The sequence below is a fragment of the Crocodylus porosus genome, unplaced genomic scaffold (genome assembly GCF_001723895.1).
Source record: "Crocodylus porosus isolate Cpor-Errol unplaced genomic scaffold, CroPor_comp1, whole genome shotgun sequence".
Lineage (NCBI taxonomy): Eukaryota > Metazoa > Chordata > Crocodylia > Crocodylidae > Crocodylus > Crocodylus porosus.
This window is the reverse complement of record NW_017728909.1, coordinates 36,987,296-37,013,708: the sequence shown is the minus strand read 5'-3', so window position 1 is coordinate 37,013,708 and position 26,413 is coordinate 36,987,296. Positions and strand designations below refer to the sequence as shown.

Below are 26,413 nucleotides of genomic sequence, written 5' to 3'. Positions count from 1 at the left end.
CCTACTCATCTCTTTCAAAATGTTAATTTAAAAAAACAAACAAACTAATAAAAAGTATCATGGAAACTCCTATAGCTTAAAAGGTTTGTACCATGGCCATGTCAGTGTTGGCAGAAGGCTCCAGAAATAGTGAACTTCTGACCTCCTGGGAGGCGCTGAGCATGCCCAGTTGGGGCCATGGTACACAACTTGTTTTGGCAGGAAGTTTGAGGCAAATGTTACATTTACCTGAACAATACAGCTGTGTGTCATCTGCAGACAAACAAGCACAGACATGTTATTGGCTGCATGAATGATTAACAGGTGTCAATGGAATGAAAGTTATAAAGAGCTTGCACCCAAGGTTGGGTGGGCAAATGGGATTATGGATTGATCGGGTTTGCATCGTCGAAGGTTTGAATGATGCCTGCATTGCAGGAATTGCCTGTTGGGATGGTGTGCACTGGCTGGAGGAGCAGGCAGGACTCCAAGGGGGGGAGTCTGAAAACAAGCATCGATTGGACACAGCGCAAGCGAGGGCTCAGAGTAGCCAGTCTCCTCTGCATTGGTGGCTGTGCGTGTGCATGTGCGTGGTGACTGTGTGCAGAGCAAGGGTCCAGGGGACCGATCTCTGTGGCAAGTCAGTGCAAGGTGCAGCTGCAGCAAGCACGGACAGCGGATGAGCAGGATACTGCTCTCTAGCACCCTCTGTTGTCACTGTTGCTTTTGATATTACATTGACAGTGTATTACAGCTGATTTTGATTGTTGTTGTTTTACTTTGTTGTTGACCTGTTAATACATTGTTATTACCCCTCCACCTGGAGTTGTAGTCATCAATTCATTAATTAAACTACCTACTCTCAGGTTAGAGCCAGGCTGCAGATCACAAACCTGATGACAGCAGGCCCCCACCCCTTTTACTGAGCTGACCCTTAATTGGAATTAATGACCCCATTACTGTAACCAAGGATTGGTCACTCAGCATACTGGACTGTAGTCAGAAGAACAGCATTTCTCAGTTGAAGTAATTCTTCTGCTCTATTCAGCACTGGCACATCCTCACCTGAAGTATTGAGTTCAGTTTTGGGCCCATTTCAAGAAAAACATGGACAACTTAAGAGTCCAAAAGAAGCAACAGACATTATTAGAAGGCCTGAGAAACGTGACTTGAGAAAAGGCTGAAAGTACTGGGATTCTTTAATCTGGAGAAAAAAAAGACTGAAGAGGGATTAAATATGTGTAAAGTGGTTACGATGATGATAGACTACTCTCCGTGTCTGTGGCTGAAGGGATAGAAAAGGAACAGTGGTCCTTGTTGCAGCCAGGAAAGTGGTGGTTGGATAGATCTCTCTCACTACAAGTAGTCAAGCATTTGAACAGGCTATCCAGAGAGCTTATGCAACAACCATCCTTAGATGCTTTTAAGAGCAGGGAATGTTTTAGAAAGATACTTGACAGGGATGGTTTAGAAAGGAATTTCCCTACCTTAAGTGGGGAGTGGAAAAGATGTCCTCCTCAAGCCCTTTTCAGCCCTACTTTTCTATGATTCTAGGTTTGTAGAAACAAAGACACAGGAAGTACGTATCTGCTTGCCATGGTTAAGGTGTGCAAACTGTAGAAAACCTCAATGGAAGGAGAGCTGTCACAAAGGGGGCAGAGTGTATGGAGTGAGGCACTATATACCAGATTAAGGGTGTAGATACATGAGATACTATGAAGTAATTTACCTTTGATTTTACTATAAAAAAATTAGCTCACTGAAGCTGGCCATCTGTAGTACTTTCAATTACAGTGCCTGACCCTAGATGGGAGGGTGCCAGTTTGCTTTGAAAACAAAAGCAAACCAGGCATAAAACTGACTAAAGAACGGATGCAGAAACCTTCCCACATAGGCCGTCACCAAGGGATTAGATGCTACAGTTTTTTCCATTTTACTGCCCAAGGGAGGCTTATTCCACCATAAAACTGCATGCCACATCTCCATTCAACTTTACTATGGAATTAAGTCAGTATGCCCTAAAATAAACATGTTATAGGTCTGCATCCTTAGTTAAAGGAAGAAGGGGATAGATTTCCTATGAAAAAAAAGAATCTCTCTTTATCCTCTATAGCTAGACAAAAAAGAAAACATAACATTCTTATAGCTCCTCTGTGCTCAAATTAACTACACAACATTAAAAAAATTGGATTTGCAGTAGATAAGCATTATTCATTTAGCCACTCTTTTACCCTTGGTTTTTTGTACCCAATGTTCACTTCAGTTTTTCCTTCCCACAGAAGACCTAAATATGTGTTAAAATCTGCACTTTACAATTGTCAATGCAAGTCTCAAATCAAACGAAAAAGCACTTAAAATAATTCCTGCTAGATGAGGGGGAGAATGCCTAGAAAGACCTTCATTTAGGAAAGAACAAAACTATCACTGAGAATCAAAAAATTACAATAGTTACAACCTCAATGAAACTTTCGTAAAGAGCTAAAAACAAAAACCAAATAAACCTGTAATATGGTGCTCGTATTGTCAGTCAAGTTATCTTCAGTAATGAAACAAGCATAATAAATATTGCAGTTGTTTAAGAAGGTGCAATTATGAAGTTACAGGAATTTTAAGCAGAGCTACTGAAGAACTGCTTGTTGCAGTTGAAATCAGCAGGTGAAGTTTCCACAGCATTCAGTACAAGGACTGGCAATGATTTCCTTCTCAGTGGTTGAAAGGCAGCTACTAGTGCCAAAGGACATTTGTATTTAATAAAATGTAAACAAAAACAGTAACAGGTTCATATGAAATGCACATACTGTACATCCAGTTTATTTTCCATGTAGTGGACTGGTTCCAGTCAGTATTTCTGCATGTGAATAAGTTTAGCAAAATGCTTATTTTCCCCACAAGAATTTGCTAGTGTCCATTGCGAGTAGCTTAGGTCTTGCAGCACCCAAATAAAGCTCTCGATTTAAGGTCAGGTCTATAAATTTGGAACTGTGGCAGTAGTCTTACCATAACAATGAGCATACTACAAATGGCTAAAGAGCAAGTATGTTAAAAAAAAAAAAAAGTACAACTCAACTGAGGAAAAAAGGTTTTGTGCACTTTGCTCATTTTGGCCAACATGCTACATTGCTCCTTTTTTGCATCCAAAATCGACTTGAGAATTTCCACTGTAAAAAAGAAATTATTTGGAAAGCAAAGCACTGTGTCAAGTTGCCCTTTTTTCTTAAGAGTCTTAAACATTTTAAAACAAAAGCTTTGCAAAACATTACACAATTCTTGTTTTTATTAAATGAGAAAATCTCATTTGTTATATCGCTAGCCAGAAGTGCTGCAGTGATGGAAAGTCAATGCTGGATCAACCAAAGTCCTCATTCTACAACATTCATTTACAAAGAAATTATAGTAATGTTCAACACAGCCCAACACAACATTCCTCGTTTTCTTCAAAAAGAAGTCCCAAAATTCTTCCTCAAGTGGGGTATTTTACTACATAAATTAGATTTGTTTAAACAATTCACCCCAAAATTTGCATGAGATCAGACAAGTTTCTTCAGCTGTATGAGAATTCTTCACACATCATCATCATCTGATGTGTCACTACTGCTTGTCTCAGTATCCTCATTCTCAAGAGTGGGCTTGAAAGTGCTGTTTTTCCAGGGGCTAAACTTAAAGTCACAGATGAGGCCATTTTTCAGAATGCCATTTTTTCGAAGGCCATTTTTTTGCAGCTGAAATGTAAAAATAAATAAATAAAAGCTAAAAGCTGGCTTTAATGAATTATGGTAATACAAACTTTTTTTGTACCTGAAGTATTTATATGCATTACATTCAAACAGTGTCATAAGACTAATAACTGTGCTACTTAATGCTTAGTCACAGGACATTTCAAAATTGTGTAACACTGTAAGATTAACCAACCCATGGGACACTAAAGTTTCATTCCTGTCAGTCAGGAATATACACCAAAAGTAGAAAAAAAAACCTGTCAAAGTGTTTGATTTGCTTCTTTACTTTTCACCCCTTTTCCTTAGGATCAATGGAGATAGTTTTTCTAAACTTCTAGATGCCACAGAAAACCCAGGTTTAAGAGAATTATAAAAGGCACAGAAGCCTACAAACAAGGAAATTCACTTTTCATAGACGGAAGACTAGAGACTTGACAATGCTGTACAGCTCCAGTGCCAGTTATACTAGACAAAACCTAGTTGTAAGCTCAAAATTTCTCTTGAAAAGTGGAACATTAGTCACACAATGTGAATTTATATACCAGATTCAGGAGGTGTTTTGTTTCTTTTTAAACGCCTAAATCCTGTTCAACCATGAACATTTTTCAATTCCCATTCACTGCAGAACATCAGCCATCTCTGGCAGCCAGTTCTCAAAGCTTTAATGTAGTAGTTTGATATTAAACAAAAAATAGTTTAGGCCTAAAGAGCATAATTCAGTGCTTCCCAAACTTTTCCTCAGCATGACCCCATTTCCTTAGCATGGCAAACTCACTCTCCAACCCACAGTCCTACACCCCCACAACCCCATCCGCTGATATTGCAACTCCGTTTGCGGTTGCGACCCAGTTTGGGAACCACTGGCATAATTGGGTGGTAGCTTTTAGTATCACCTGTTCACTAATGACTTGGAATTCCCTCATCTCATCCTCTGTTAATGGAGCACAAGTTTCATCATTTTCACTGTCTTCCTGCCAACCCATCTCCTTTAACAACCTAGAGAAAAAGTCCAAAAAACAACAGATTTATGCAATTTACTTCAGACATTGAATTTTTCTTTATAATTTACCTAACAGAGAGTTGCAGATCGACTAAAATGGCCCTTAAAGCACTCATTTCTGTCTACTAAAGTATATGCTTCAACATCCATAAGCACAATACCAGGCATACAAGCAAGCGTATTTCATTAGGTTTTGTCAATGGAGCAATCTACTTTTGGCCATCTAGCACAGGGGCAGACAACTATTTCGGCCTGAGGGCTGCTTAATGAGTTTTGGTGAGCTGTTAAGGGCTGCAATGGTAGTCCCACCCCTTGGTCACCATCTTGGGACCGGAAGTCCTACATCTAACTCCTGACTCTTGCCACCAGAAGACCCTCCCCTCACCCCGGAAGTACTCTTTTTGGGAGGGAGGGTGCTGCTACGTTGAAACTGAAAAAAACAACCCAAATCACATACTAAAAAGTAAAACATCTACTATAACTCATTTTAATTTTAAAATATTTTTGTCCTGATTTGTATGTGCTTGCATAGTATATCTAGAGGCAATTGCATAATAGCTCAAAATACAGTCCTACTCCTGTACAGTGTGTGTGGGCATTAAAGGGGTATATGTGGAGGTGGGTATAGTAGATGCAAGGGGGGGTATGTGGTGGGGTGACGATGAGACCGAGATGGGGCCAAGCTGCCAGCTCCATCGCGTGCAGCTCTCGCAGACTGCATGCATGCCTCATGCAATGCAACCAGGCAGACCCCACTCCCAGGCTCTGCATTCCTGACACCCCACCTTACCCCTGCTCGCCCCAGGCACTAGCATGGGCTCTGCGCTCCCAACTGCCACCACCACTCCCCTGCCATTTCCCTACTTTCACCACTGCTGCTTTCCAGCTCCCGCCACCACTGTTTCCCGCCTGCCTGCCCACCCACCACTTCCCGCTTCATGGCTGTAACTGCATGGCGCAGCATGGGACCACCCCAGCCTGGCACAAGCAGATCGCAGCAGTTTCTGCTCCTACTCCCTTCCTCCTTACCAGGCCCTGCCGACTCCATCAGGCCTAGCCCAGGTCCCACAGCTTGGGCTGACTGTGGCTGTTTCCCCCCCCCCCCCGCCCTATCCTACCTTATCTGAATTTCTATTCAGATGGAAGGAGGGTGGGGAATAGCAAAAGGGTCACCAAGCCAGAAGCCACAGAGGTTTCCAGTTGGGGGCTGGGAACAGGGTGGGGCCAGGAGGGCCTTGCTGCTCAGCTGCTGTGTCCTGCCACTGGCTCCCCCTGGGTCCTGCTCCTGCCAGTGCCTTATCTTTGACAGGCAGCCATATGCAGATAATAATTAATTCTCTAAATTTTTTAGGGGCCCCACACACTGGACAGAATGGCCTGACAGGAAAGATCCAGCCTGCAGGCCATATTTGTCCACCCCTGATCTAGAAGACATGAAAGCTGAAACATCAGAAAGTCTTTCAGATGAAATCTTGCTCCCTGGTAAAGGCCTATTTTTGCAACTTTGGAATACAATATTAAAATATAACTGAAGATCAAAGTTTCCCTACATATTTTTCAGATACGTATTCCCCATCTCTAACATCTGTAAACACTGTGTGTCCTTCAGCCCCTCGCACCAGATTTTACTCTCCAAACAGGCCTGATAAAATGTGCAAACACTCTGAAAAGATGCCTACAAAAGCCTGCCTGTGACTAGATCAAAAGCAAGCCTTTTTTATTTATATAGAGACAGTGTCCTTGCCACTTGTAGCATTTTTTTAAAACTTATGTTCCATCAATCTTAAAAAGAAAGAGAAAAATTAAAATCAATAAAAAAATTCTAAAAACTCTGCTTCTGTAAAACAGTCTCTCTACAGAGCTTTGGAGAAAAGAAAGGCAGACAAGAGACCAAGGATATGAGAACAGACTGCATTTAGGATATAAATGTATACAGATGTGCCTCAAGAGAGAGACAGCTGGTGCTGAAGGCCTGAACCTCACTCAACTGCTACCTCTAGCAAAGAGATATACAACCAGGACAGTCAATTGGAAACAGTTTACTAGTTTCTACTAGTTTACAGAGACCAACATTCAGATTCTAAATGTTCAGATTCTAGTATTATCATCAGAAGACAGAATATGCAACTCTTTAAAAATTGGGTATCAAAAGACCAAAATTTCCTGAACTGAAAGAAGTTAATCCTTTTAGATGCATCAAGTCCCTGCTGCTCTGTCTGTATGGCTTAGAAATTCTGCCTATCTTGACTTTAATATCTTCAGTGATTCCTGTGCTAGAAGTGGTGTACAAAAGTTCTCCTTCAATACTCCTGAAATTAGAAAATGAGAAAGGATCCTTTTCCTCATTTGATGCAAAAAGCATCTACTGTTTACATTACTCAAGCAGGCCCGCACAATATTTTTGACAAGTCAATGTTATAAAAAAAAAAAAACCAGAGAAGAGTCCATCTAAAAAACACCAAAGCAAACAAGCCCATCACACCCACAGCCATGTTCTGTTGTAAGATTCAGTCCTGCTCAGAGAGAAACATTTTTCTGAAACATCTACCTTATCAGTATCCCTGCCTGACTGAGAAAAAAAATCTAGACAAGGCTAACCAAGATGCCCTTGCCTCAGAACTTTTACACAGGAGTCTGCAGAGAACTCCAAATATCAAGAATAATGTGACCTTATAAATGAACATCCCTGTCAGGCTGAACATGTACTGTATGGAACAGATGAGCAAACAAGAACTGTAAAATTAAAACAGTCCTAAACCTATAAGCAGTGAAGTGGTATGAACTTAGGACTGTTTTCTATTCATGGTTAGACCAGATGAAACTGAATCAAAATCAGACTGAAAAGCTTACTTCCCAAATCTGAGTGCATTTTTTGCCAGCTGATCTGGTGTGAAAAGGCCACAAATCAATATAAAGAAAACTTCAAGACTACAGGGAGTCAACAGTACACACTTACTGGTGGTTATTTTGCACTACTAGGTAGCAGAGGCAGCACCATGGTATATAAGGGCCTGAAACCAATTAGAAACACAGAAAAATTGTCACGAAGAGTGACCACATGAGTAATTAAACAAGTGAAGGTATTTGCCTTCTGAAGATGATGGAACATGTGGAATCTGAAAAAGTGAAACCAATTCCTGTTACTAGAGATGAACAATAAGACATACACCTTTCAAACACCCTTGTTACATGGATCATTACATTGATGGAAAGCAACAGTAACATAGGCATTAAAATCCATATGAATTTTTCTGAAAGATATGCTATAGCTCATATGAAAGCATTACAAGGCAGGCAGGGCTGTCTGCTAACAAACAGACTGCTTCCAATGACTTAGAAAGTGAAACTAGAAATGGGTTTGAATGGGAGGGGAAGAAACAGGAGAGCGTTGAAGTCATACATGGTCAGAACTGGTAGGATACTGCCTTTCAGTGAAATTTTTGCAAGAGGCAGATAGAAAAAAAGCTGACATGACTTTGAACCGTTAGGGATGAAGACCTTTTAAATGATGAAAAGGACTATATCCTAGTTCTTAACTGTTTGGGTATCATCAACTATTATTTAACTATTTGAGACGATCTGGGGCTTCTAAAGAATAATTCTGAATTACATCTCTAATTCAAGCCTGCTTTTCAGAAACAAGTAATATTTTAGATTCCTTGTAGGACCAACATCCACGTTACCAGTCACACAAAAAAAAGTGTAAACAGCAAATCATTGGTTAAAATAATGCTAGCAGCTAGAAAATAGAACTGAGTCAAAAAGCAGGCATACTCCCACAATATCAACTTGATAATTAAAAGTACTGGTAGTTGTAGTTCAACTACAGGTCAAGAATTTAGCTTTTCCTTGCTCAACATGCTCTGTCCAGAGGAAAATTAGCAGATGACTTGGAGACAGGACAGAAGATTAGTCCAATCATTTCAAAGGAAGATATGCTGTAGCTCAAACTTATGTTAAGGCCTGATAAAAGAATTATATGGAAGGAAAGCAGGCAAATCCTCCGAAGAAAAACTGCCTCCAACAATTTAGACACTAGATATGGGTCCTGCCATGGGGCTAGGGGAGAAGGAAGGTGGGACAGTACACATAAGACCACTACTTTACCCAGTACCCAAACGTACTTGAAGCAGATGCTCAGATGAGTCTAACAATCTTTGTGCATATTAAAATATGAAATAAGCACAATGTTCTGCTTAACACAGTTTCACATCAAGATATGTTCTTCTTATAAAATGAACTGCCCTTTGACAAATGGTTTAAGAACTTTTCTTGTTTAGGGCTTCTTTAAATATTTTACCATGCTACCTTGCAGCACTTCAAAATAAATGCATCTTCCTTTTTCAAAAGGACTTGTCATTATTTTGCTTCGGCATTTTCTTCTAGCAGTGAAAGTGCATTACTGTTACAGAACAGTTGCAGTAAAAGCCATTATATCCTCTCTCTAATCCAATACATTCTGTTGTAAATCGAAGAATCAATCAAATTAACCTACACTTCAAAAATGCCTGAAAATGCTACACTAGTTTTCCAATAAGCTACTCTTTGCTACTGCTTTCATCAGAATTGCCAAAAAATATTCCACACAAAATGCAATTACAAGTGTTGCAGGATGCCACCTATCTTTTGTAAAGCAGCAGCTGAACAATTAAATTAATACTGCTGGCTGGGTTCTAGCAGCTTGTAGTGATTCAATAAAGTGTGAAAGCAAAGTGCTGTATATCTTTAACAGTCAGAGACAGCTAGTGAAATACAGCTTTGTACATCAGCATTGCTTGCAAGACTGCTCACAGGAGATGTGGTCTCCCACCAGCATCATATACTTGCTTATGTAGTTACTACTTCAGATTACTTGTATGACAACCTGGAACAGGAAAGTTCAATACTTTTAAGAAATCACTTTTTCTCCGTTTACCCTATCATTTGAGCCAATGACTGAGTACTTACTACACATATTTCGAAAATGACTAGGTCAAAAAACTTCAAGTCAGACAAATTTAAGTATCTTATTCCTTCAACTGTTATGCACTTTCTAAAATGAATTGTTTTTTAAAAATGCCCTGTGCCTTAGAATATACAAAGTAAAAAACAAAACAAAACACTTTATATGCACATTTCCTTATCTGCCATTTTAATTCTTTTCTTAAAATCAAGAGTCAGAAAAGGCATCTTCAATTGAAGTTAGGCATGTAAATAATGATTAAGGACTTTATTTAAACTGCCCTAATGGTAGAGTCAACAGATAACATGCATCTACCTGGCCCTCACCTGTATGCACCTGGAAGAGCCCCTGGCCTGCTGCTGCTCCATGAAGCTTTATGGGACTTTATGGGGCTGTAGCAGGGCTCACTGCTGCTGCCAGCAGTAGCCCCAGGCAGTCACAAATTGGCCGGCGGCACAAGCAGACTTGCAAAGCCCCCCAACCTGCTGTTGCCACCACCACTCAACTGCCCAGGGACCAGGGCCAGCCACGGGCAGCGGCAGTGAGCTCCACCACAGTCCCCATGAAGCCACAGGCAGCAGCAGCGGGCTGGAGAAGCCCCTTGACTGCTGCTGCTACTGGCACACAGCAGCCCAAGTACTCGGATTATAAGCAGCTGTACCAGGGTCCACGAAGGCCTGACCTGGTACATCACTGCTGGTAAGTGCATACACACCTCATGGCAGATGGCAGGAAAGCCACAAGGGGCCCAATCCTTCTTGCGGCAGCACATTCCTGGCTCCTTCCCCAGCATCTGGCAGGAAAGAGGCCAAGGCTGTCACAAGGAGGATCTGGCCCCACGGCTCCCCTACCATCTGCCTCAAGGCGCCTGTGCACCTGCTGCCAGCGATGAGCCAGGCCAAGACTCTGTACACCCCAATGCAGCTGCTTGCAGCCTCCCCACTATATAGCAGGGGCCTTCCTAGAGCCACTTCTCCCTTATCCACTGGACTGCTCCCCACCCCATGCTAAAAAATAACTGGTAAAGTATTACCAGTTAGGGATGGGAATGGTTAAATGTTTAACCATTCACATCCCTAACTGAACTATGTTTTATTTTCAAGAGATTAAAACAGAACAACAAGTTTGTACATACATATTAATCTGAGACATAATTGTGTTGTGCATTTCAAATGCCTATTCTAAATATTCATATGCTAGAGACATATTTTACTGAAAGCAAGCTATTTGTATTCCATTCCATTCAAAAACAGATGAAATCTCATCTAGTTTAAAATAGATACACAGGCACATCCTTTCTAAAACTGACAGTGTGAGAGATGTAGCACAAGCAAAGGAAATCTATTTCATAACACCGTCCTAATTAACTGTTAAATTAGGAATCATTCTTGAGAATTTTAAAAATTAAGTGCAAAGCCTCCTGAGCAGATCTTAAGTTTTAAGTCACTTCAGTATGTGAATAAATACATTCACATCACAATTCTCAATTCAGGACTGGGTGTCCCATCACCAATACTAAATTCATTACTTACCTATGCTCTGCCTCAAGTGAGCTCGAAAGGACATCTGCCTGTGGGAAAGCTGAAGACCGAATGATTTGCTGAGAGGTCACCGAAGCATTTCCATTTTCTTGTGGAATTTCATTTTCAAAATTTCGGTTTATGTCCCTCTCGTGATGAGCACTGTTGCTATTATGCAAGTTAAATGATTCATCATCCTGTTAAGAAGTGCAATAAGTATTTGTTACATGCTATTCTAAAAAAGGTCTATTTTCACAAAGTAAGCTCTTGGCAAATGCTACAATTTATCTATAGTTGCGCCGATTCATAAGTGACCTTCAAAATGTTAAAGTCTAAATTTTTTTAAATATAAATTTAGAGATTGATACTTGGAGATTGGGGGGGGGGTCGATTGTTTAAATTGCAACCAACTTCTTCACTAGGTTCAAGGAACTGTGAAAAGTGCTTTGCTGTTACTAAACATTTCTGTAATGTGTGTGTAAACTAAATCCCCATACTTAAAACATCACGATCACAATGGAAAAAAAAAATCAACTTAATAGTCTATTGTAATGCTAGTGAATATATCCAAAAGTGATTTATAAAACTCAGAGTTTTAGGAAAAACACTCTGGAAAGACTTCTAGTCATTTCTATGAGTTTCTACCACATTACTTTTCCATACAGTCTCTCTCAAAGCTTTACAAAAATGTCTCTCCAATGAACACACAGTGTTTACTCAAAGCAGATTGGGCTGCAAGCCCTCTTAGGGTGGAATGGAAAGACAACTCCAAGTAAATGGCAATCAAACCAACAGTAATTTAGGGAAGGAAATTTAACTACAACAAAGTAAATAGCTTAGGTATAATGTAAGTTTTCAATTTTACATCTGGTCAGAACATCAAGGTTATCAATGGCAGTTGTATGAAAGTTCATGGAATTTTAAACCACTACAAACAGGGATGGCTTCAAATGTCACGCTAAGTAGATCTACTGCAGTCATACCCAAACTAGCTAGCTCAGGTACCAGCAGCAATCTGACTGCTACATGACTAATACAAGGTAGCTTACCCCTCAATGAAACTCAAGCAAGCTACTTTGTTTAAAAAAAAGAGTAAAGGGAGGCACAAGGATATATTTGCACAGTAACTAACAAGACAAGTTCTCGCTCTTGCTTATCTTTTAGTAACTTATGTTCCTGAGCTGACTGCCCAAAAGATAACCCAACTGCAGGAATGACGAGTGTTAGTAATACTCCGGAGATGAATATGCTATTTTCAGTGTTGTTCTGAGCACAGTATGCTGCTCACCTTTATAATGGTTTTGGGTACATTTCTTTCCAAGTGGTCTTTCCTATTAGTCTCCTAACCGTACCAGATTTTTTCTACAACTCTCATTGCAACAGTATCTTAGGAGCTACTTATTCATTTGAGCATTTCTCTGTTCAAATTTAGAGTCTATTGCTGCTTCTGCAGCCTGTTGACAGTTACTTTATTATTGTGCAGTAGCTTAAATACTTTCTTCTGTGTTGACAGTTCTTACTTCCCCAATACTATAGGTGTTTGTGTACATCACTGTATTGAGTTGGCAAAAATCCATTGCCCACACTAAGAATGTTCTACATGTCTTATGATGAATCTGAAGATGAGTATTTTGCCTCTTTAAAATGGTCAGACATCCATCCATCCAAAAGACAGCTCTTAAATCTGATGAGAACAAGTAACTGGAAAAAAAAAAGTTGGTCTTGTCCTCCATTCCTTCACTTTTATTCTCCTCTTCCTTTCTTTCTTGGTCTTCAGTAGTCCTGGGTCAACTGGCACAGCTTTAGAAGCCGAGAGCATATTATTTGAAAACACTTGCATTTCAATTTCCTAAAATCCTTCGCTAAAATGGGAAGCTGGACAAATACCGTATGGTGGTCTTAAAAGTACTAACTGGAAATGAGCTGAAAAGTAACTGTAAAGAAGCCATTCATGGATAAGTTTTTTTTCCTGCTCACTGATTTCATGATCAAATATGCTCAATTTTTCAAAAGAAACTGGATTTCCCCCTCAATTAATTCAGATGGTTGTAAGTGTTATTATGCTGCTTAGTAGTGGAATAAATTAAGTACATTTACATTAACAGCAAAATTCATGGCTTATATGAAACAATTATTGAAAACCAGAAACAAGTATTATGAGCTTTTAGTCGATATTCAGGGAGGTCCTACGACTGGAGTTAGACAGGAATTTTCACGTGAAAGACTGCCTCTCAACAAAACTTATTTTGATTTTAAAATTTTCCAGTAATGGAGAATCCTCTACAATCCTTAGTAATCTGTTTTAGTAGTTACCCAGTTAATTTAGAAGCTTTAATGCTAGTCAAACTAGAAGCAATTTTGAGCTATTGGATCATATTAAAACATTAGCATATTAACACAACTGTCACTCAGCTCTCGATATACTCAAAAGCAAGCATCACTAAGGAGATGCCCGGAATCCTAATGGAAAAAAAGAAGCCTACTTCAAACTAACATGCAATGGAAAGGATTAAATGAAATAAGTAAGAAATCATCAGTAGCTACATGGATGAGCAACCATAATAAGCACAAATAAAAAAAGAATAGCAGTCAAATCATCATTTCATATGCTGCCAACAAAAGTCCAGTAAAAATATAAATCTGAAGAAATGTATCAATTCTTGTTAAAAAGACGAACTAAATGCCATGGTATAAAAAGGGCAGTTTTGAGTATCTGGCTCCAAACAACTCAACAAGAAATAATAAATTCTTTTCATACCATTAAACAAACGTAGGACTCCACACTTATTTATCACAATGACTTTCTAAATTACTGGGACAATTTTACTTTTGTGGTAGTAAGTATATGCAAGTCTAGTTATAACCAAAACAAACATACACTACAACAAGTTTTGAGATATGTTTTATTATTAACTGTTGAAAACCCCTACCTTCTCTTGCCCAACATGATTCTCATCTTCATGTTCCTCTTCCACTCTATCCCTTTTTAATGCCTTCAAGAATTCGCTCTTCTTATCCGTGCGCATTCTTGTCAATTTTGTTAAACGAGGCTGACTAACTTTGTCAACAGGCGATGAGGAATTTGACCGATTACACTAAACGGGGGAGAAAGGACAAACAATATTGAAAGACTGATGGATTAGAAACAACTATGCTGATGAGAAACGAAAGGTTCCTTTTATTGAGCAAAACTTAAAAAGATCCATGCCTACTATAGTTTCAGGTTTCACCTGCATCCACATTCCAAAATTAACATAGTATACCTACATAAAGAAAAAAAAATAAAAGGAGGATATTAAAAGTTCCTGCTACCCTTGGATACTCTGTATACTTTGTGTATACCCAACGATGCAACAAATTTTGAAGCCAAAACTGGTAATTCCTTGATTCTCTCTCATCAACAGCAATATTTCAGTTTAAAAAATATTTCAGTTTAGAGAAGTTCAAAAAAATTACTAATCCATTATTTTTCCTCCACACCATAACTACAATACAGGATGTCAAGTACACATGCTGGCAACATTAAGAAATTAAAATTTCAGTCATCTGTAGCTTGTCTGTTCCCATAAGATAAATATCTATAAATCCTGTAATTTAATAAAAATTCTATCGTTTTCACTTGGTACCCAGTGAGTTAATCAGATCATTTCAAATTTTTAAAGGACTGGATGAAAAATACCTCTTTCCCTGAATTTTGTGATGCACTAAAAGCCTTGGCAGTTGATTTGAAAGCACTGAAGTTCCCAATTCCATATGCTGACTCATGAGGGAATGGAGTCCCAAGTTTATTTTCTTTTGTTTGGCTTTTCCATTGTACAGGCTAAACAGAAGCAAAAATGTAATTAAACAGATGTGCTTTTAGTAATTTTTAGAAAAACCAAAATTATTAAAACCAATACTACTATGACCATAGTCCTAATTAATACTAGTACAAAACTAAAATTGTTTCTTCATTGGAAAGAAATTACATTCAACTTATTTTCAGTTTTTGTTTTACAAAATATTGCTTGCCCTTTCTGAATTTAGGGTGGTCTCCTTTGGTTTAACAATGCAATAGAACAAGTTACACAACTCTGTTACATATCACAATATTAAGGAGAGCATTTTCAACAACGTAATATACCATTGTACTGTTAGTTCCCAGGGATGTCAATTCCTGATGTGATGAGAGAGTGAATTTAATACTGAAGTTTAGCTCCATAACAAGGCAGGGAAAGGAAACATTCCCAGAAATTAAATGCAAATGAATCCTAATATTAGAGGTATATTTATTTATATTTCCAGAATTCAAACTTACTTTTGCAGGTGGAGTAGCAGGTTTAGGGACTAATCCTTTATAAACACTTGTACCAGTTCCATTCTTCACAGGTTGTGAATGAAGACTTCCTACTACAGGAAATCCAGATATTTGCAAGTCTTTTGTACTGCCTTTTTTAATGACCAGCATTCTTGGAGATCTAGATTTAGGATTCAGAGGATACTCTGTACAGAAACGAAACAAGAATATTAATTCTCCTCAATTTTGCAGTATCCAGAGTGTTGACCAGCAATGTGGTCCAAGTAAAGAGAATGCTAGAAGGCAGAAATTGTTTATTTCAAAATTACAGCTCCATCAGCATCTTTTTCTGCGTTGGACACACAGTTTTTAGCACTTCTGTTGAGAAACTGTATTAAATTTTCTCCTCTGGGAAGCTATCCTGGCGATCTCCTAAACCTGATGCCAGGGTCTCATGGAGACTTCCTTCAGGGGCTTACATTCTCCTTCAAGAATGTGCCAGAAGACTTTTTCTGAAGTCTCCAGCTATTAGTTATAAGACACTTCTCATCAGCTTACCTCTGTTTGCTCATGTGGTTTGTCCAAAGACTATTTCCAGGTACCACCTTTGTAAAAAAGGGTCTTACAGTGGTAATACATGTGCTTGAAGAGCCAATTTTAATGGTCATGCTCACTGCATAAATTATGGGAAAAGGCCACCTTTTCCATAAGAAGATATTAAAATATCAGTAAAGACAAAATCCTCAACTTCAAGTTATGATGATATACAAAAGGAATAAATATTATATCCAAAAAAAACCTCTCATTCCTTTCTGTGTGCTTAAGTAAAACACTATTAGAGACATGGAAACAATATATTTAGGTTCAATTAATTATTTAAATAAAACCACTTACCCCACACACCTGCAGCTAAAGATTTATTCTGGTTTGGTTCCCTTTCATATTCTGGATTCAAAGATGGCTGAAAGGAAATATTTAAAATGTTACTCGTATTTCAAGAGTGACCGATTAAAAATGAAGTGCAACAGAAAATAGTAATAAAATGTAAAAAGTGATCTCTTGTCCTCAGGTTTATTGTTTATTGATACAGAAAATGGCAAATAAACTGGCCCACATATCTACTTTACTGCTCAAGCCCTCTCCAATTTCATCCCCTCACAATAGGCCTCTCTTGGATTGCAATAAATGCACTTCTATGGATTGCTTGGTTGGGAAGGGAGAGAGGTGGCAGGAGGAGAATTAAAAAAAGACAGAATGCTGGTACTCTAGAAAGGGGGACCGCAAACCATTTTCCTGCAATTCTCAAGTTGCAAAACTTAGGAGATACATTGCAATGTAGATTTCTACACGGCAGAATGAATTGTGTACTATTTAATATGTAAAATACTGGGTACCATCATCCAGGGTGCCATAAGAACCTGTTGGGTGTGCTGCAACACTGGCACTGCCACCACCGCTATGCAGTAATATGGCTCCACATTCCTTGGTTTTTAGGAGGCACATTAGAGCCAAGCCAGGAAGACCTGTAGCACAAGTGGCACTGTTGCCTAAATAAATGTAATGCAGGTACAACTGGGGCTTTCTGCTGAGGCCACTTCTCAGTTTGGCTCCAATGAGACTCCTGAAAAGCAAGGCATACAGCACAGTTTCACACCACAGCAGCATAAGCACACCATATCCTGAACCAAGCCTCACGTATTTTTTTGTTAATTCCTCAGCATCCTCACCTGTCAGCCATGCATCCCTGGACTCTGTCAATTAGAGCTCCAGGACTAGAATTGTGAGGGAGGGAACTACCCTACAGTAACTAGAAGACAGAACTTGGCCCAATGGTCTCCAATCCCCACCAGTGACCTGGAGCCACATGTGGGGAGTCTACATGTGCTAGGCCAGACAGAGCTAGAAGAGCACTCCCCATCAGCAGCATGAAGGAGTGAATAGAATAAAAAGGTTGAAAACTACTGGTGCAGAACATGCCATGCTAAATTGCTGTAAAATCTTGAAGTGAAACTACTCAAAATAGACCTAGAACCCAAAGCTAGTTTGATCTATAAAAACACAGAAGAGAAGACTACAGACAATACCAATAATTAAAATAAACTGGGTTACAGAAACAAAGTTAGTGGACAAACAACTAACACCCTCTTACCTATGGAAAGGGTGATCCCTGTATAAGATGAGCTGTAACTCCTGAAATCTCATGAAGTAGCTTGCAATGGACAAAATGGCACTTGCCGAAACAATGAAACCTTGTTTATTATAATTACAATTAACTTACAAAATCCTCAGCCTCAAATTGTTTGGGTTCTTCCTTGTCTTCCTTTTTCCCAGTTTCATTGTCAGGTACACTGTTTTCATGCAGTCCTTGACTTTTTCCACAGTGGAAAGCGCTGGCACGAGAGCGGGACCCTCCGCCATGGTATCCTCCACGATGGTTTATGTTTTCTGTACTGTTCCTGCCTTGTGAACGCCAACCATTTTTCTCTTTTCTTCCAAAGTGTCCTTAGATTTTTAAATTTTAGAGAAATATCATCAAAACTAGCAGGTTTGACAGAAGTTCTATGTTGCGGAATTGCTAGACAGGTTAAATTGTGATGAACCAAATACTGTTCTACATTCCTTAAAACAATGGCAAAGTGGGACTCCCCCACAAAGGCAACAGGGTAGACCACTTTACCTTGCACTGAGAGGAACTTTGTTTCAGTGCTAGAAAGCAACAGATAACAGGGGTGTAATGAAGGGGGTCTTATTCAACTCGGATTCAGCCTGAATTGGGGACAGCGATTCAGTTCGTTGATTTGGATCGCTGTCCCCAATTCAATTCAGCTGAATTCAAATCTGAAAATTAATGCTGATTCAGAGAATCGGCAATTTGGACATAGACACAGCTTTACTTCCCCCCCCACCTTGAGGTACCAACACAGCTCAAATGCTGCAATGCTGGGGCAGATGGAGTGTCCCACAGGAACGCATGGAGGGGAAGGGGGAAGCACGGGGCCTGTAAGCGCTTCTTCTGGTCTGGGGCTGCTGCTGAGTGCTTTGGGACCCCCACCGCACTCCTGTGGGACGCTCCATCTGCCCCAGCATTGCAGCGTTCATGAGCCACACTTGTACCTTGAGGTATGTCGAAAAAACATTCAAAGCTCTGTCTGTGTTTGAATCACTGAATCTTTCTGAATCAGAGGGTTCCAATTTGACTGAAAGAGATTAGAGGGTCTCCAGATTCAATTCGAAGATTCGGCCACCAAATCAAGCCAAATCGAATCAGGGACTGAAGCTCCGCACAGCCCTAAAAGACAGCCCAAAGGAATGCAGTCTGACAATTAAGTACAGTCAGATCCCTCTTTCAGCTGTGCATGTTGCTATGTACAGTACACTAGAAAAGTAGTATGCTAACATCCAGTTAAAGAGAAATGCAAAGCACCCAGCAGCACTAAGATGTGGAGGGAAGTGGGCACACTAGAAGGGAGGAATAGGCTGCAATTGGACCTAAACAGGTTACAGGGGTGGATGGATGAGAACAGGATGGGATTCAACACTGACGAATGCAAGGTCCTGCACCTGGGAGGGAAGAACCAGCAGCATATCTACAGGCTGGGGAACTCCCTTCTCATCAGTGCAGAGGCAGAAAAGGATCTTGGAATCATCATTGATTTCAAAATGAACATGGGCCGGCAGTGTGGGGACACAGTCAGGAAGTCCAACCATACCTTGTCATGCATCCACAGATGCATCTCAAGCAGGTCCAAGGAAGTGATACTCCTCCCCTATGCGACACTGGTCAGGCCACAGTTGGAGTACTGTGTCCAACTGTGGGTGCTGCACTTCAAGGAGGAATGTGGATAACATGGAGAGGAGGGCCAGAGGAGGGTCACTCATGATCAGGGGCAGCAGGGCAGGCCCTACAAAGAGAGACTAAAGGGACCTGAACCTGTTCAGCCTCCACAAGAGAAGGCTGAGGGGGGGGATCTAGTGGCCATTTACAACCTAGTCAGAGGGGACCAGCAGGCATTAGGGGAGTCCCTGTTCCCCTGAGCACTACCAGGACTGACTAGAAATAATGGTCACAAGCTGGCAGAGGCTAGGTTCAGACTAGATAGATATCAGGAGGCACTACTTCACTGTCAGGGTAGTTAGGTTCTGGAACCAAACTTCCAAGAAAAATGGTGCTGGCTCCTACCCTGGGGGTCTTTAAGAGGAGGCCAGATGAACACCTTGCTGGGGTAGTTCGACCCCAGTACTCTTTCTTGCCATGGCAGGGGGTCAGACTTGATGATCTGCTCAGGTCCCTTCTGACCCTACCAACTATGAAACACCAGTACACCAGTTCCCAACCATGTGCTATTATACCCAAGGCCACCCTACCATGAGAAAAAGGCCACACTTTCACAACATCTATCTCTATATTGCTCCAGTGCCCCTTTGAGCAACCATTCTTTTAGGAAATAAGGTAATTGGTGTTTGTATATTAAGCATGGGAGGTCCATAGACAGAGATACTAGATTATTACAAAACAAGTCCATAAATGTAACTGAGATGTTTCAAAGCAGTTTTACCTCCATTAGGACGTCCAATGCTAGGATCAAACCCATCTGAAGAGTTGTGTCGTCTACGATTCGCTTCATAACGATTCTCTGTCCACGAAAAGTTTTCAGAATGTTTCTCCAAATTCAGCGATGACTAGAAATGAGCACAAACAGCACCACTGTTTAACAGTTACACAAGTCCAACAATGCAATACATTTGGTTATGCAATGAAAATAAAACCTAGGAAAAAGATGGTAGGAATGTTCTCAACATCTCTCAGTTTACCAGCTTTACAGGCCATGCAGAACAGCAGCTCCCACAGTATGTAGAAAAGGGAACAGGGAAAGATTTAAAGAGTCTACTAGTAGAGAACACCTTCTAAACAGCTTTAAAGTTGAGTAGAGTATTCAGGCAAGCCAAAACAATATCTACATTAATATTCATGGCTCAATGGGATGAACACAAATAATCGCAACAGTCATCATGGCTACCATTTTTACCTAAATGAATGTGACAGCATTCATTTTGTCAACAGCCTTCTAAAAATAGAAGAAAAAAATTTAACTCAGAAGTTAAATGAGCTATTAAGAAAAAGGAAAAAGACAGAGGCCAAAATTCTTTATCCCCCACCTTTCCTTCCTTCATATGCTCAATGGTTATTCATATGCTCCAATATCTGAAGACTTAAAACATCTTTTGTACCTAACAGTATAGCAAAAATGTTTGCTTTTAAACATGCTGCAAAAATAATCAAAAAAGAAATTGTTTTCATACATTACTGGAAAGACCCAGGAAAGTTCTTAGTTAAAAGCAAAACATTCCTTTGAAGCAAAAAACACTTAACACAAAATGAGAAGATAAGAACTGCCATTTACAGGGTCAAACCACAGGTCCATCTTGCCCACTATCCTGTGTTATAGTGGCAGAGAGTGGATGCTGAAAGGGAGAATGAACTGGGTATGACTAGGATTTTTTGCCACTTTTCCTCTCTTTCAGCCTCCATCACTTAAAACGTACAGGAAGTTCTGATTCAGAGGCTGTACCCCTAACTTTGATGCTTAATAGTTACTGATGCCCCTTTCCTCCAAGAATCTGTCCAATCCCTTTTTGAACCTGGCTAAACCGTCAGCTTCCACAAGATCTCAGGACAATGAGTTCTACACTTTAATTACACACAGCATGGAAAAGAACTTCCTTTTGTTAGTTTGAACCTTACTACCTACTAGTTTCATATTGTGATCCCTGGCTCTTGTATTATGAAAGACCATAAATAATAAATCCCTATTTACTTTCTCTTCACCGTTTAATTTTGTAAACCTTTATGTCCCCCCTTAAGTGCATCTCTTCTGAACTGAATAGGCCTAGCTTCTTTAGTCTCTCCTCATACAGAAGCTGCTCCGTATGACAAATCACCCCTGTTGCCCTTTCCTGGCCCTTTTCTAGTTCTTCTATATCCTTTTTTTGAGGTGTGGGGACCAAAACTGGGCACAGCATCATGGATTTATAAAGAGCCATGATGAAACTTTTGGTTTTGTTTACAATTCTCTTCTTAATAATCCCTAACATTTTGTTTGCCTTTTTGATGGCTGCTGAGTGCCAAGCTGATGCTTTTAGCAAATTGTCCACAATGATTCCCATATCTCTTTTCTGTGTAGTAGCAGCTGATGTAGAGGCCCATCACAGCATGGGTATAGTTTGGGTTACTTTTGCCCAGGTGCATCATTTTACTCTCATCTACACTGATTTTCATCTGCCATTTTAGTTGCCCATTTACTCAGCCATGCCAGAATCTTCTTTTGTTCATCACAGTCCACCTCGGTCTTTACCACTTTGAAATAAACTTATGTCATTCACAAAATATGGCCACCTCGTTATTCACCCTTTTCCATATCATTTATATTAAGCAACACTAGTCCCAACACAGAACCCTGAGGGACCCTGCTGTTTACTTCTTTCCATCCTGAAAACTGACCATTTATATTCACTCCTTTACTTTCTATATTTAATCCAATTTCTATCCACACGTAGACATTCCCTGTAATCCTATGACTACCTAAATTTAGTTGAGAGAAACACTAGATATAGATGTTTTAAGATTGGAACTGAAAAAGTATCAACATTTATTTTAAAGTAAATTTTAAACTAAGAGTGGGTATGAAATGTACAAAACACCCTTTAAGGGGCTCTATTTTCATAACAAGGTATCACAGCATAACGGCTTTATGTCTTAATTTTTAAATCCTCTTATGCTTTAAAACCTACTAGAACATTTGGTTATAGTGAACGGATCCTTATCTAGGCAAAGACGCTCAAGGAGGTCGGGAGGGAGGGGGTGAAAATGATGGTAAATCTAATGGACCCACCACCCCAAATGATCATCTTGAACTGGATACCATGACACAGGACTATTCCTGACTTGTCAAAAAGCATGGTCTGTGCCAAAGCAGTAACACCAACCCCAATATTGTGCAGGAACAATTGTGTATGGAGGTTGATACAACAGCCACAAAATGAGGATTCTGGGCCCTTTTTGGCTGCTATCAGGTTGGGTCAGCTAGTGCCAATGTCAACAAGTACCTGCAGCTAAGCACTTCTGAAGACTCTTCCCTACACCTCACACAGAGGAAGACCAAACTAGAGTGGTTCAACGTGGGTGCTGAAATAACAGTCCCTGAAAAAGAAGTCTCTATACCTCTGAACCCAACGTAAAAGACTGAAAAGAAGGTTAATCGCAGTCTCACGTGCACCAGATAGCTAGAAGGGACTGATAGGGAGTAAAGCTGCAAGAAAACTCTGTTCTAAGATTCAGCAGAAAATGCAACAGATTTCTTAGACCTGTGGGGTAGCAGTCCCCTGAAAATTAAACCATTATCTGCAAGGGAAAAAAGTGATCAGAAGCAGTATGAGCTACAAATTAGTAAAAGTATTCAAAAAGCACACACAGATAAGGAAGCCAGAATGACAGACACCACGCCTAGCTTTACAACTGACAACAGAAATTGTTCTGGTTAAAACGGTTCCTAGCTGCATCATTTTACTGACATTTTTTTTTTTAAATTGAAGACATGATTTAAAATTCTTCAAAGTCTTCAAAAGTAGGTGTGGAGGTCCAGATGCAAGCGAGCATCCTATTATATTCTTAATACAATCATCTCCCCATCATGTGCTGAACAGGCAAGTCAATTATTTCCTATGCAAAATTGGTTATTTTGATGTGCGAGTAACTAGTTTACAAAGAGATATGCAAATATAATAGAAAACTGCGCATTTCTACATGGGCAGCTTCTTGAAATTCAGATCCTAAACTGCTTACGTTGTCAACAAGTTTTAATAGACAAACAACATATTAAGGCAGTCATGATACAGTAATTTTGAAATCTGATGGCTCTCTCCTGGAAAGTGCAAGTTCAAACCCTGCTTCTTCTAGACCCTATCATTGTGCTAACTCATCCACCCGCACCTGCTTTTCCTCAAGAATTTTTACTCAGCTTGCTTCAAATTTGCTTGCAAATTATAACACTAATTTGAGAGAGCTGATCAATTAAAAACACCACACCTGTAACCACACCTATATGTGGTTCTGATGTAGAGGATTTTGGAAAACAAAATAATTATTTATTTATTTTTTAAAAAGGCTTCTTGCACAACTGTAAGAGTGAAACACCATTAAAATGTAAAGCAAATACAGCAAATTGTGAGAGACAATTTGAGAAAGACTGGAAAAAAAAAAAAAAAAAAAAAGAGAGAGTGCCCCAAGATATCAAACTATCACCATTGACAGCCACCTTAACAATAATGAGAAGCATTTCATTGGTCAAATTCTGGAAGAAAGAAGAAGAGACCTAATGAAAAGCTACCACAACTGACCACTCATTTAAGTACAAGTGGACTTGTAAGTACCCTTTTTCTTCCTACTAGTCAAGTAGCAGCCAAGCCCAAGTTGGGCATCCCAGCTTAAGTAAGAACCTATATGTAGGGTATGTTCAACCTGCCCTTCCTCCAAGAGAAATCCAAACCCAAAACCAGCAGACATGTTTCATACATGTCTCCACAGTTTGACACTTCTTCAGACTTTGATCCCTAGCCAATGCAAAGTCCTGATTTACTGCTGATTATAATAAATGAAGAGATAACACTTCTTTAGTTTGTAAGTCCACAAAAAAAAAAAATGTGCTGTAAATAAGCTATCTTTCAGAATTATAAACTGAGCTATGTACATTCTGCTAGGAAACAGCTTTTCATCAGAAAGGAAGCTATAAATATTTGCTGTATTATGAACAATTCGTACAAACAACTTTAGAAGTCAATGTCAAGTGTATTATACATAGCCATATAAACAAACACTAGATTTTAAAAACAATAATAATCTCTTTTGCGCTTCCAGCCTCATTTTGCAGCCTTAACACTGAAGTAAAGGATTTGGTAATGTAAGACTCACTAGCCTCTACTCAAACACTACTTTTCCACACAAGTCTGGAAAATGGGTTCATCATAAAAAATATATAGGGTAATTTTTATTATAAATAAAGAAAATAAGTCTCTTTAAGAACATTCTTCCCTCAAGCACTTTAAAGTTTCCCATAGCTGTGAAATTAACTCTTCAGTGAGTTTTAACAACAGGCTCCCTCCTAACTGGATATTTTAGAGATTTCTTTATTTTAAAGTTGCTAGTCCCCTGGGGGAAAAAAGGTTTAGTATAGAAATAGGTTTTTAAGCATTTTATATCCCATATACAATTAAAAAAAAAAAAAAAAAAAAAAATCACACAGAACATACTGAATCCAATTGGCTAAATATTTGTGCACATCCATAAAAACCTTACCTTTGTAGGTCGGACTTGATGATCCGTTCAGGTCCCTTCCAACCCTAGAAACTATGAAACTAGAAACCTAGAAACTTATGATCTACATTTTCACCACATGATGGAGCTAACACTCTACCAAACTTCCTGTGCTTGAGACTAGTAAGTTTTGTAATCACCAGAAACTATTGGCAGTAACCGGAAGTTGAGAAACTAGTTCTCCTAACAGCAAACAACAACACTGACATTCAAAAGCCGGAGTGGGAGAAGATGACTTTTTGCTTAACATGAAATAATCTAGCAAAAGTTATGAGTTTGAGCCCAGGTATAAGGATTCAGCCTTTACTGCACTGACAATGAGTGGCTCCACATATGAGTTCAAGCCCTAGTCCAGACTGGTGCTAAAAGCTGCCCCTAACTGACCTAACTGTAAAACAGACTGGGAAGTCAAAGACAGATGGGACACAATGCTAATGACATGGCTGTGCACCCCACTGACAGGAAAAATGGTGGACCTTAACCAAGCTAACCTAACAAGACCTTTTTAGGCAGATCAATCATGTAGACCTGATCTTTGAACAGGAGGGATACAAAGCCTCTAACAGGCAAGAGACAGAAAGTTAGACATTCTTTTTTTAAACATAGCACATTCCCTATTATGTTGGCTTTGGTTCCCAGGTCTCTCCAATGCTAAACAATCTGAGCAGCAACAGGAGGTGAAGTTTGGGTTCCTCAAACAATTAAAATGAAACACACTTTCAAGGTATGTACAGTTTAAAGGATCCTTTTAAACATCTCAAAGACAGTCCCAAGCTGAAAAATCCATGTCAACATTTCCCTGAAATCCAAGGTGTTTCCTAAAGACTACCATCCTCCATCCCAAAACACTTTTTAAAGAATGTAAAATGCAAAGTAACAAAACAAAAAAAATGGATAACCCAGGAGCCTGAAGGTCATGCAATACACTGTGCTTCCACACAAAGCACCAAGGAACAACCCAGGTTTGCCATAAAAGTTCCTTTTATAAAAATGGTGAGGTAAGAGAGCTGCTCCTCCCTGCAAGTGACAAGAGACACACTAACCCAGGGGTGAGCAAAATACAGCCCGCAGGCCAGATGCGGCCCACCAGGCCATTCTATCCAACCCCTAAAAATTTTAGAAAATTAATAGCTTTCTGTCCCTCGCTGCCTGTCACACGGCCCTCAATGACTTGCCAAAACTCAGCAAGTGGCCCTCCACCTGAAATAACTACCCACCCCTGCTCTAACCAGTACTTTTGGTGTGAAGGCAAGAGCTATCTTAGCAGTTTCCTTTTCTTCACCATCTACAAAGCAATTCTGAAGTCAGGATTCAAACGAAAGGGTAGTTTGTTTGTCCAACCACATTCCATGTTCTACATTATACATTCATAAACTTGATCCAGTACCTACGCACTGTGTAAAGACCATAAAGCCTATAAACCAGAGAAGGTGTTCCACAAGAACAGATGCTGGGTAGTGATGAGCAAAAAAGTTACTTTAAGACATTCACTGAATTGACAGCTTAGTGAAGATGCTTCAAATGAAGTCAGAAAGGAACAGTGACAAAAGCTCACAGGTGAGTAAAAAAGTCACTATCTAATAAGAAGGTCAGACGGGGGGGATGGGAATTTG

At 39.7% G+C, this 26,413-nt stretch overlaps 1 protein-coding gene across 2 annotated transcripts in view; it reads right to left on the bottom strand.

Moving 5' to 3' along the window:
• Positions 1-2,689: 2,689 nt before the first annotated feature.
• Positions 2,690-26,413, bottom strand: part of GPBP1 (GC-rich promoter binding protein 1) — a 55,180-nt gene continuing 31,456 nt past the window's right edge. Inside the window, exons 5-13 of one of the 2 annotated variants that reach the window (XM_019532098.1) lie at positions 19,990-20,113; positions 17,712-17,935; positions 16,328-16,394; positions 15,455-15,639; positions 14,837-14,977; positions 14,088-14,252; positions 11,170-11,354; positions 4,589-4,691; positions 2,690-3,698 (exon numbers count right to left, since the gene is read on the bottom strand). In XM_019532098.1, coding sequence (XP_019387643.1) covers positions 3,540-3,698; positions 4,589-4,691; positions 11,170-11,354; positions 14,088-14,252; positions 14,837-14,977; positions 15,455-15,639; positions 16,328-16,394; positions 17,712-17,935; positions 19,990-20,113 — 1,353 coding nt within the window. In that variant the 3' untranslated portion in view covers positions 2,690-3,539. Of the gene's footprint in view, positions 3,699-4,588; positions 4,692-11,169; positions 11,355-14,087; positions 14,253-14,836; positions 14,978-15,454; positions 15,640-16,327; positions 16,395-17,582; positions 17,602-17,711; positions 17,936-19,989; positions 20,114-26,413 lie in introns of those variants that run through there. The other variant, XM_019532100.1, reaches the window with a different exon arrangement.